The sequence below is a fragment of the Muntiacus reevesi genome, chromosome 8, assembly GCF_963930625.1.
Source record: "Muntiacus reevesi chromosome 8, mMunRee1.1, whole genome shotgun sequence".
In the NCBI taxonomy this organism is placed as follows: domain Eukaryota; kingdom Metazoa; phylum Chordata; class Mammalia; order Artiodactyla; family Cervidae; genus Muntiacus; species Muntiacus reevesi.
Window position 1 is genome coordinate 61,735,699 of NC_089256.1, and position 12,443 is coordinate 61,748,141.

At 43.9% G+C, this 12,443-nt stretch overlaps 2 protein-coding genes across 11 annotated transcripts in view; one reads left to right on the plus strand and one right to left on the minus strand.

The window, feature by feature from the left end:
- Window positions 1-2,860, minus strand: part of B3GNT5 (UDP-GlcNAc:betaGal beta-1,3-N-acetylglucosaminyltransferase 5) — an 80,344-nt gene extending 77,484 nt beyond the window's left edge. Inside the window, exon 1 of one of the 3 annotated variants that reach the window (XM_065943482.1) lies at window positions 588-1,679. In XM_065943482.1, coding sequence (XP_065799554.1) covers window positions 588-1,133 — 546 coding nt within the window. In that variant the 5' untranslated portion in view covers window positions 1,134-1,679. The other 2 variants (XM_065943480.1, XM_065943481.1) reach the window with 2 other exon arrangements.
- MCF2L2 (MCF.2 cell line derived transforming sequence-like 2) overlaps window positions 1-12,443 on the plus strand; it is a 272,578-nt gene that overhangs the window by 178,634 nt on the left and 81,501 nt on the right. The window lies entirely within an intron of this gene.

Consider the following 12,443-nt stretch of genomic DNA (forward strand, 5'->3'; position numbering starts at 1 on the left):
GACCTCCAAGCCACCACCAGCCACCGAGCGGTACAACGTTGGTGTCCCTTTACATGACCCATAACCTATGAACACCAACACTGGGAAAGAAAAATACAGGGTGTGTTGTCAGAATCGGATGAAAAGTTGCTACTCTGGACCTGCGTAAGGGGCATCTGAGTAAACAAATGACTCTGTTACTTCAGGAAACAAAATAAAATTTGGCAAAGTCAAAGGAAAGCGTGGCCAGGACCTCCCCGCTTAGAAATTTCCTAGTTATCCCGCCTGCCTACTTCCTTGTCTGCATTGCCCCAGCCAGTAACTCACAGAAATCTTCCCCAGTCTGGCGGTTTCCCAACTTCTCTAACACGACGCAGGATCTCTACCCGAATTCACCCCTGCAGCCTAGGTGTGGGCGCAAGGTTGGGGGCCCCCAGCCGGAAACCGAGGGCCGCAGGGCGCGGCGTTACCCTCCCGGCTCCCGCGCTTCGGCCGGTTTCGGCATCGCGGCGCGGCGGCCGCCTCGCTGGAGCTCGTAGGAATGGGGACCGGCTCCGGGTAACTTCACCCTCCCCCCCAGCCGCGGAGCTCCGGGCCCCCCAGCCTACCTGCTGCATCTGGACGGCGGCTCGGCCCAGGGTCGCGGTCGCCAAACGCCCGCCCGCAGGCCCGAATGAACAAAGGCGCCCGGGGAGGGAACGTGCCTCTCTCCCCACCGCACTCTCGGGCGGCGGGCAGCCCTGCCCCGCGGCGGATAGGGCGGCCCCAGCTTCCCGACGCCCGGCTGCGCGCGCTCCGGACCAGGGCCGCGAGCCGGCGCCGAGCCCGGGGTCAGCTACAGCCTCGCCTCCCCGGCCCCAGAGATCATTCCAATCTGAAGTCCTGGAGCCGCCCTGCGAGCGACTCTCCTCCCCTCTCGGCCCTGGCGACCTCGCCTGGTCCAGAGGAAGCAGAACAGACTCCTTTCCCGCAGCCCGGGAGCCGCTCCGGCTGGGAGGCGCGGCGAGGCGGCCCGGCCGGGCAGGGGCGGGGCGGAGGCCAGGCCGGCCGGGAGCCCTCGCTGCGGACCAAGGGAACCCGTCTCCTCTCACAAAGAACAAATCAGATGAGAAGCTGCGATTTATCCCCGCCGAGCGGGCTGGAACTTTCCCCATTTAGTGATCCGGAAGAGAAGACTACATTTCCACCTACAGGGGGCCTGGGCCCCAGTTAGGATGCGATGGGATACGAAGCATTTTAAAAAGACTACGATCGATCACACATATTAATTCTATATGAAACAACTGGAATTGTTGTTTATATGTTGAGTATATGATCTCCATATACTTTGCATTAGGAGACAGAATTTGTTGGACAAGTGATCCATTTGTTCAGAACACGCAACGGTTTACTCATCTACGGGAGGTAAGTTTTGATTGATTGAGTTGCAGTTCTCTGAGCACCTTATTTTCCTTTTCAGAGCGAGAGTTCTAAGGGCAAGCTAGACTTTAAAAGATATCTTGTCACACTACTTACGCCCCCCCCCCCCCCCGAGCTTCAGGGGGCCTCGGTGACAAAAGAAGGAAACTCAATTTTACTGCAAAGAGCTTTGCGACAGCGGTTCGTTTCAGGAATACAATGGGCCGGTGGGAGAGACTCAATCCGCCCTCCAATGAGTTTACTTTCAAGCCCAGCTTCATTTCAAAGAAAACTTAAAGTAAAACTCACCAAGACCAACTCCTTAAACTCCCAAATCGCAGGTCGGCACTCCTCCGGCATGGGATCTAGTCATTGATCTCTGGAACAAAACTTACTCGCTTTAAATCTTAGGCAGGGGCTGGGGAGTTGGCTCTTTGCTGGGCTCGCTACCCCAGCGGGAAGCGGGCTGGAGCCGGCGGATAGTTGGGGGACCCAATCAGGGGCTCCCGGCGGAGGGCGGGGGCACGGCAGCCCGGGCCCTTGTCAGCGGCGCGGCCAGCGCGCAGTGTGCTGCGTTTCCTGCACTTCTTGGCGTCACTCCGAAGCCCAGCCTGGCCTACCCGGTAGCCACCACCCCAGCGTGTAGGTGAAGGTGATGCGTCCCGCCTGTCTATTCCTGTCGGTGCAAGGCAGCTCCAGGAAGTGCTTCTCCACACCTCTTTAGTTAATTGAGATCATTTACTCAGATCATCGGACTTCCCTGGTGGCTGATGGTAAAGCGTCTGCCTACAAGGCGGGAGACATGAGTTCAATCTCTGGGTTGGGAAGATCTCCTGAAAAGGAAATGGCAACCCACTCCTGTATTCTTGCTTGGAAAATCCCATAGACGGAGGAACCTGTAGGCTGCAGTCCATGGGGTCGCGGAGTCGGACACGACTGAGAGAATTCACTACTCAGATCATCAACTATGAGCCAGGATCCGCGTGACTGTCCTCTTTGAGGTGTTTTCCCTATTCAGAATACTTAATACACATAGTAAACAAAATCAGAATATAAATTTCCACTGAAGGGATTAAAGTATAAAATCGTTTTGGGGTTTGGTTTCTTATTCCCCAGATGTTGTTCTAGCATCCTCCTTATAAAACAATTATTGTCATTTAACAGTGATGATATTTTTAACGATTTTGTAATTGTGCAATATATATTTAAGAATATATGACTTGACAGAAAAAAAATTAACCCTTTACTTCAGTAAAGTAAAAGCTTTGGATTTGTTATTGTAAAAGGAATGGCAGGTAATGACTTGCAAGTAGATTATGGAATCAATTTCAAATTATAAACACAACATTGTACTTGTTATTTCTAGATAGACTTTTAAAGAGGTTTTGTAATTGCTTTCTTTAGCTCCTAGCATATGGAGACATGCAATTATTTTGTTTTATATATTACCTATAGAGAGTGTGGCTCAGTATTGCTATTATCTACTCAGACCCAGTGATTGCTATTATCTATTCAGACCTCATGGCATGTCCTATCACAGACAGAAATATTTAGGAATTTTGACTTGTAAGGGAGTTGCTGACAGTGACGCATAAATAAGCTAATTTATTGTTAGTACAGTGCAAATCACTCCCTTTTACCTATGTGAAATAAAATCCTGATGATAAACCTACAGATATTTCCCACCTAGGTATCATCTGTATATGTCAGATTTATGTACAAATTTTTAATTGCCATTATATTCCCATCAGGTCATTTGGAACTAGGCCCACATAGGTGCAGGTATCACACATGTGTATTCCACATGCTTGCACACGTAGGACTCTGTCCTATACAAACTGACTGAAACATTGATAAATATATGTGAAAATCACATATTCACATCGACCTATGTGAAGATAGACAACCCAGACAGAGAGAGAAATGATTGAAAAGTAAGTCAAGAGATTGGTGAAAGGATGTGGAGCTTTAGGTGGGAGGCGGGGAGAGGGTGTGGATTAGACACGGGGATGAGCAAAGTGGCTGTGCCTCCCAGCTGCCCACACATGCACAGGGAAGGCAGCTTTGTACATCTGGGAGGATTTCTTACAGCAAGCTGGCACCCTGTCCCACTCCAGGAGGAGAGGAAGAGGATGGTAGACTTGATGGTGTAGAACAAAGTACTCTGTTTTATCTGGAGGGAGTACATAAAATTTTTGAAATTAGTTGGAGATAAAATTAACTGATAGTAGCAAAGCCGACTTGACCACCACAAAGAATGAGGACAGTGTCACTTTGCCCTCGGTGTCCACAGTAGCTGCTTGTGAACCGAGTCAACTAAAATTAGATTTATAAATGACTTTTAATCTCACCATAAGAAATTTGCTTCACAGAGCACTAGAAAATTTAGGGAAGTGCTTGAAAAGAGAGACCTGTAGCATCAAGATGGTAAACTTGAAAGATGAGAGAAATTACAATTTGCATGTTAGATTTAGAAAGGAGAAGATAAGGCCAAGAAAGAGCAGAAGGAGAAGCAAATGTAGGAGAGAGAACCAGAGAGTAAGGCATGTATTATTAGTTGTGGCGAAAGAAAACTGAAACGAGTACAAGAGAACCTGGGAGATGGTGGGAGCAAAAGAAACCCAAAGAGAGAAGTGTTACTGAAATCATGAAAGGAGAACTGATTGCTTAATGCCTAACACAGTTGAAGCATACCAACATAGTGCCAGGCTTGACTTGTTTAGTTGCCCTTTCTGTAGGGAGATTTCCTCACAGACCCTGTACAGGCCGTGCCCCATGAATTCAGACACACCACAGGCTACGTGTTCTGAAGCCAGTAAGAGTTCATGCAAGGCTTGGGCTGCTAGAGAGGTGGGGGTGGAATCCTGACTTAGTTCCTGCTGACCACGCAATCTGGGCAAGTGACTTAACTTCTCTGTGCCCCATGGTAATTCCTGTCTGGAAGGGTGCAGTGAGTACTGATCACAGAGCAGTAACATGTCCGAAATGCTGAGCATGGCACCTCATGGCCTGGGTGGACAGATGTCATTCTCATGACCATTACGGGCTACAGAAAGCTCCTCTGACTTGGTGAGCTGATCTTCCTGCCCTATCTTATCAGCATCATTGCCATAAAAGGACCTGCTGTGTTCACACCTCTAGAGATACAGTTTCTGTTAGTAGAGCATCAGCAATTAATGCAACATCTCCTTCACTGCCTCCTCCTCCTTTGCTGCCTACCACCTCTGCCTACCCACACATATATCCTTCTGGGCATTCTTTTCTCACCACGTTTGCTCCTTGGTGATCTCATTCATTGCCTTTAATATTTGATTTAGATTTCTAATCTAGATTCTGAGCTCCAAACTGGAAAGTCTTAAGTATGTCACATCAGTCTTAAGCTTAACAGGTCTAAAATGAGATAATCAAATACTGGTTTGTGAAATGATGAATGGATGGGTGTTGGATGACCCCAAGAGCTGGAATCCTTCTCACCAGTGGACCCAGCCCAGGGTGTTTGTTACATGTCAATAACAGTCAGTGGCATTTTATCACTGTATCAATATCTATGAATCTGTTTTCCCTACTCTTTGAATGACCTACACCTCTTAAAGGTGGAGATTACATCCTGCTCGTCTCCAGTTCCCTTAAAAAACCCTTCCGCAATGCCTTGCAAAGAGTGATTATATATATTAACCACTGGTTGAATTCAATTTTTTGCTGAATGCTTCCCACATTCATCAAAAGTTCAACCTTTTGGTCCAAGAAGCTTCATTCACAGTACAATGGCCCCAGTGTACTTCACCTTCCATGTCAACAAGGCCCAAATGCTGACACTGGAGGCACACTATCCCCTTTCCTACAGCTCTTGCTGTAGCTCTTGTGGTTTGGCACCATTCAACAGCCTGCCTCAGTCCTGGGATCTTGGCAGTTGTATGAAACCACACTAGGTACAACTAGAGCTGAAAGATGAAGGGAATTGACAGCTCAAAGACATACTCACCCCCAGGCCATTCTAAGAACCCATTTTGTGTTTTTCTCTTCTGCCTGAGGGGGGGACCTCCTTAATGCCCGTAGTACATAAGGGCATCTTTCGTATGTGCATGCTTAGTTGCTCAGTCACATCCGACTCTTTGTAACCCTATGGACCACAGCCTGCCAGGCTCTTCTGTCCATGGGATTTTCCTGGCAAGAATACCAGAGTGAGTTGCCATTTCCTCCTCCAAGGGATCTTCCCAACCCAGGGATCCTCTCTCATGTGCCCCTAAAGCCCTCAGTAGGGGTCCAACAGGGAATAGGAACAGTCTTGGAGATGCAGGTCCTGCTTGCTGTGACTCTCCTTTGTGCACTAGCACTGTGCTATGGATTGAGTGAGCCTCACTTGGGGAAGGTAGTGGGGGGAGAGGATTGGCATGTGGCAGTGAGGCTGGGACAGGTTTTCTTTCCATGTTGCAAATGCTCAAACAGCACTTGTGACAATTACCTGGTACCAACTCCCTGCCAGTGGATCCTCAGCATTTCTTCTCCCCTCTCCACCTAAAGATCAGACATTCACTTCACACTCCCAGAGCCATGCAGCATTCTATACAGATTCCAGGGGCTGCCTCTAACGCCATGTTTTTCTCTCCAAGCCAGGAAGGACACTTGTTACTTGTGTAGGGACAGTCTTGAATTCTACCTGATTAACACATTTTAAAAGACAGTTGGCACGAGCCTTCCCACAGTTATCTAAACTGAGAAAAACTATTTGGATCCTGTGATGAGATAGTATAGAGGAAAAGAAGAAAATCACAGTACCTGGAGATGTTCAGAAAATTGTTATTGACTATGATATAGGGACTGCGTGCTTGACTCAGATCATTTGTGATAGAAACTTTGCACTTAAGTTTGGTTGTGCTAATATTTAAGGGACAACTAAAATATAATTCTCAATTGCCCTTTTCTTAATAGTTAATAATTATTAAACTCTCATTGCCTGCTTTATGGAGCATACATGGTTCAAATCCTATTCAAATTAATTCTAAAATGCAGTTATAAGCTTGCCTCAGATTTGTATTGAGGATTATTTAAAATATGAATCATTAGTTAGGAATTAAAAATGGCTATAGTGAGATTTTTCTTATAACAGCACTTTTCAAAAGCCGATTTTAAAGTTCTTCATAAATCATGTTCTCTGAAAAAAATATACCTTTCATGAATTGGTCTTGATTAGTCTGATGGTCTAGGGTCATAAAGCCCAATATTAACACCTATTTGGTCCTATAAATATAGGGCTAAGGAATCTTAGAAAGAGCAATATCTCTGAGAAATAAGTTTCTAGCATAACAAACAAACAAACAGACTATTTGGGGAGGAAAGGGATTAATAGATAGGATATCTGCTGGGTAGATAAAGATACAAATAGGTCTGCAAAAAGGTACACAGGGTAGAGAAAATAATGTGTCATTTCAGTGCTTCTTGATCTTTGACTGTTTTATACATATTTTTCCTTTATCTTTGGGAATTTCCTTTTTGCAATAGATTTCCCTTTGCGTAAGGCAGAAGCTTATTACCTGTTTCACAATTTCTTTCCTTTACGGGAAAATCATTAAGTTACTTGGATACTCCTGTTGGAATTACTACCAATACGACCCTTTCCCATGAATTGAGGGAGTAGTGATTTCCCTATCAGCAGTATTGTAAGAGTCTCCTTGGTACCAGAAGTCTCTCCCAAGAAGTCTTGTTATGCTTGGATAGCACATATGCTGAACACCATGGCTTTGAGATTTGAGCCAGGTTCCTTGAATCGTAGGCAAAAAATGGATTATGGGCTGAGCCACCCCTTTTCCTCTAACCTGCTTGCCTGTGTCCTTATTTTATGGGCCCTGTCCCTTATGGAGCCATGCTGCAGAGTCCCAATATCGGGTACTATTTCAGTGGACTGACATTCACCCTTGACACACCAGTCTCTAGTTCTAGAGCTAGACGTCCTGGATACGACCTCTTTCTGGCAGCACCAAGTCAGTAGTTTGACCTCAATCAAGTCACTTAATGCTCTGAGTCCCAATTTCCTCTTCTGTGAAATGATAATAACAGTTAGTACCTGCTCCTGCTTACAGAATTTGTGACTGCTCCTTAAATCTACCATTCATCCATTCAGTAAATACTTATTGAGAATTTGCCTACTTGTTAGGTATGGGGACAAGGGATGGATGATATGATATCTGTCCTGGAGGAGCTCTTTGTCAGGTGTTGAATGCATCAAGGAAGATGATATGCATATTTAAAAAATAACTGTACTTCACATCGTGAGGTTAGCTATTATTTTAAAAATGGAAAATAGGGACTTCCCTGGTGGTCCAGTGGTTAAGAATCTGTCTTACAATGCAGGGGACACAGGTTCAATCCCTGGTCTGGGAAGATGCCACATGCTGTGTAGCAACTAAGCCTGTGCCACAACTAGAGAATCAGTGCACCACAAGAAAGATCCTACATGATGCAACTAAGGTCCTGTTGCGTCTGGACCTGACACAGCCATATAAATAAATGTTTTTTTTTTTTTTTAAAAAAGGAAAATAATACGTGTTGATGAGGATGTGGAGTCATTGGAACCCTGGTGCCTTGTTGGTGGGAATGTAAAATACTACAGTATGGTGATTCCTCAAAACATCAAAAATAGAATTACCATATTATTTAGCAGTTTTACTTCTGAGTATATACCCAAGGGAAGTGAAATCAATGACTCAACAGAGATTCACAAACTAATGTTCACATTGTTCACAATAGCCAAAAGGCGGAAACAACCCAAGTGGCCATCAACAAGTGAATGGATAAGTGAAATATGATCTATGCAAACAATAGATGTAAAGCCTTAAACAGGAATGCAATCTGATACATGCTACATCACGGATGAACTTTGAAACATTGTGTTAAGTGAAATAAGCCGGATGAAAAAGAATAAATGTTGTATGACTCTGCTTACCTAGGCAAAATTATAGAAACAAAAAGTGGAGTGTGGAATGAAGGTTGCTAGGGCCTGGGAGGAGGAAGGACTGTTGTATTTGATGGTTACAGAGTTTCAGTTTAGGTTGATGGAAAAGTTCTGTGGATGGTTGCACAACATTGTGAATATATTTTAATTCCACTGAATCATACACTTAAAAATTGTTTAAATGGCAAATTTCAGGACTTCCCTGGTGGTCCAATGGTTAAGACTCCACACTTCCAATGCAGGAGGCTGTGGGTTCTATCCCTGGTTGGTAACTAGAATCCCACAGGCCATGTGGCATGGCCAAAAATTTAAAAAATTAATGGAAAATTTTATGTAATGTATATTTTACTGCAATTCTTAAAAACTGGAGGAATTCCCTGGTAGTCCAATGGTTAGAACTACATACTTTCACTGCCAAGAACCCTGGTTCGTTCCCTGGTTGGGGTACTAAGATCCCACAAGCCGCGTGATACAGCCAAAAAGAAAACAATTATAATTCCCAAAATACTATACGAATACAGGATTGTTAGTTTGAATTAGGATAAATGGCATTGTGTTGGTAATCAATCCCTCTTTCAAAAAGTGCAGTATGCATGAAATTACTTTGTCATTATTTATTATGTGATATTGAAAACTGAGCACTCATCCAGATAAACTTTAATAATAATTTATTTGTGCCCCATCCTGCTCTAAAAAGAATTTAAGGTCGTTTACCCTAAACACATCAGAGTAATGAGATCAAATCCAGCTAACATCAGACCAAATATAGAAACTGAGATATAAAACAGGAGAAGGAGATGATGGCACATCAGTAACTGAGCAAGACTTTCAACTGATGGCGCATTAGTAACTGTTAGCCTTACAGAAGGTAGAGAACTATTTATATTCATCAGACCTTTTATTAATGCTTAAGGTATCACTAATTTCAATATGGTCATCTTATGGATCCATAGTGTTTCATATTGTTACCATTTATAGTTCTGGGAATTTATTAAGCAATTATGGAACACCTAATCAAAACAGAAGGATGTGAAATTAAGACCGTGTTTTAATAAGTCTGAAGCCTCAGGACCTATTCTGTGCTGAATGAAACAGCCCTGTTGGCCAACTCAGTCTCCTGCACCTTTCCCTGGGTCCCACCACCGCCTGGCACAGTGACCATCTCCTGCATTTGGGCTCCCCCTGCCTCCCATGCTTCCCAACCAGACCCTGCCCCAGCAGCCTGGTTCCCACAGGGCCCTGTGTATAGCCAGGGCTCCTAGCCCCTGCTCCTGTTTCCTCCTTCCTAGATCACCCTCCTGTCTTGCTGCAAGTCCTCACTTCTTACAGAGGACAGTTCAGATCTCACCTCTATGACCTCTGCAGCCCACGCTGAGTCCTTCTCCTTGCCATGCTACTATGCATGCATTCACACATTAACTGAAAGGCCTATGACCTTTGCTTCTTTTCTTGTGAAAAATGAGAAGCAAGGTGTGATTAAACCAAAGATCATTTCCTATATCTTATTCAAGATGATAAGATATACAATGGAGGAAGTGGCATTAAAACATATTCATTACCATATGGAAAATTAGATAGCCCGTGGCAATTTGCTATATGACTCAGGGAGCTCAACTCTGTGCTCTGTGGCAACCTACACGGGTGGGATGGGCTGGGAAGTGGGAGGGTGGTTCACGAAGTCGGGGACATATGTATACCTGTGGGCAATTCATGCTGATATATGGCAGAAGCCAACACAACATTGTAAAACAACTATCCTCCAATTAAAAATAAATTTTTAGAAAAGATGATAAGATATTTAGCAAATGACCTATGAGAGCCAGTAGGGATACTCGAGATGATCTAATCCATGGAGAAATGGAGACCCCAAGAAAGAAAATGGTTTATTCAAAGTTACCCTGCATATTAGAAGCAGAGATAGACCTGGAAACCTATTTTTCTGAAATTCAGTATTTTTATATCATCATGCTAGCTTCATTTCAATTTGTGTTTTATTTCATAATCAGCAAACCAGATTTTAAATGCTCCCCCAAACGTAGGCCAAGAGGGGCAACGTAATGTGTTAGCAAGAACATTGACTTTGCCAAAGTCAAAGACATTGAGCAAGACCACACATAGCTCTGGGCCCTTCTTTTTCCACTTGTAAAATAAGGATTAACTGATGGTCTTTTTTTTTTTTTTTTTTGACCATATTGCTCCACATTCTGAATCTTGTTCAGTCACTCAGTCGTGTCTGACTCCTTGCCACCCCATGGACTACAGCATGCCAGGCTTCCCTGTCCTTTACTATCTCCTGGAGTTTGCTCAAACTCATGTCCATTGAGTTGATGATGCCACCAACCGTCAACAATCTCATCTTGTGTCTCCCCCTTCTCCTCCTGTCTTCAGTCTTTCTCAGCAAGACTGAGATCCTTTCTCAGCAAGGATCATTCTGAATCTTTGGGTCTGTATTTACCTTTTGAGCAAGCACCCTAAGAAAACTCTTTTCACATGAATGGAGAGTCTTAAAATCCTGGGAGGGACATTGACAGTTGTGGGCAATTGAAAACTATTTTTTAAAGTTTTTAAGAGGGAGAATGATGACATAATGGACTTGGAGCTTTAGGAAGGGCATAAACTGGTGGTCTGTATAATAGATTGATGGGAATGAGATCTCAGGGGCACAAATGAGCTGCTAGGATTGTACCAAAGTACTCAAGATAAAAAGACAGGGGAGTTTACTCTGTACTGGAGGTACTGGAAATGGAGAATAAGCAGTAATTCCAAGAGGTGTGTTCAGAGATGAGAAGACAAGACTTGCTGACAGATTGAATGTAAGCGATAATAGCAGGGAAGAATTTGCAATAGCAACTGTGTTTTAGGGACATTAGAATACGACTTTTCCACCAATATGCATAGGGCTTCCCAGGTGGTTCAGTGGTAAAGAATCCACCTACCAATGTAGGAGACACAAGAGATGTGGGTTCGGTCCCCGGGTTGGGAAGATCGCTTGAAGGAGAAAATGGCAACCCACTCCAGTATTCTTGCCTAGAAAATTCTATGGACAGAGGAGCCTGGTGGGTTACAGTCCATGGGGTTGCAAAGAGTCAGACATGACTGAGCGGTGGAGCATGTAAGTACCAATATGTATGCTATTTCTGTCTGATGAATTCTGCTTCAACCCGAGGTGTTGAGGTATCTGTGAGGCATCCAGGTAAAGACATGGGCTTGAGCATGACCAAAGATCTGGCAGGAAGATAAAGATGTGGGAGAGTCAACAGCATGAGGGAAGAGGAGAGAAGGAAGTCAGGCAACTTGAATTCAGATCTTGAGGGAGCAGCAACATTAGACATAAGGAGAGAGATGAAACAAGGAAGGAATAGAGAAGAAACAGGTGGGTGGTAAATGAAACTTGAATAATAAAGAGAAACCAAAGGAAATGAAAGGTTTAAGAAGATGAATATCCATTACATCAGAAGCTTTTGGGTTTGAAAAGGATAAAAACAGATGCTTCATTTTTGCAAAGAGAGTATGAGATGAAAACTAGCTGTTTTTAAGTGAAAATCTGTAATACTTTTGATGTGTGTGATATGAGAGAATATGAGGAGTAAATGAAATCCTTTGATGGCAAATTGTATTGACAGTTAAGGAGCAAAAATATACTTTTAACAGACTGGTTTTCAAAAGAACATTCTCCGATTGGAGAGCTGGGAAATTGAGGAGGGGATGGGGCAAGGGTTAAAAGAGGGAACAGATTAAGGTGTGTGGGCAAAGAAGAAACTTACCAAGAAATCCTAACACATACATACTACATTAATGATCTTGTGTACAAAATAGGGCTGCATTCATCTTTTAAAAAAGCTTTCCTTTCCTGTCTCTTGGTTGTGGTGTCATCTGAAGCAAAGAGGAGGTGTCATATAGGATGGAATCAGCCATCCAAAGTTATGTTTTTATGTTACCTTGAAATATGGCTTCAGAGAAGAAGCAGTCCCTTACCATTTCCTCCTTAATGACCTGGGGATGTGGGTGAAGGGAGATCCATTTTTACATGTAAATCAAAGCCAGAGAGTACATGTAGTGTAGAGTACATTTATGCAGGTTGATCTGGCATCTTCAACTCCATCCCAATTACAGTGTT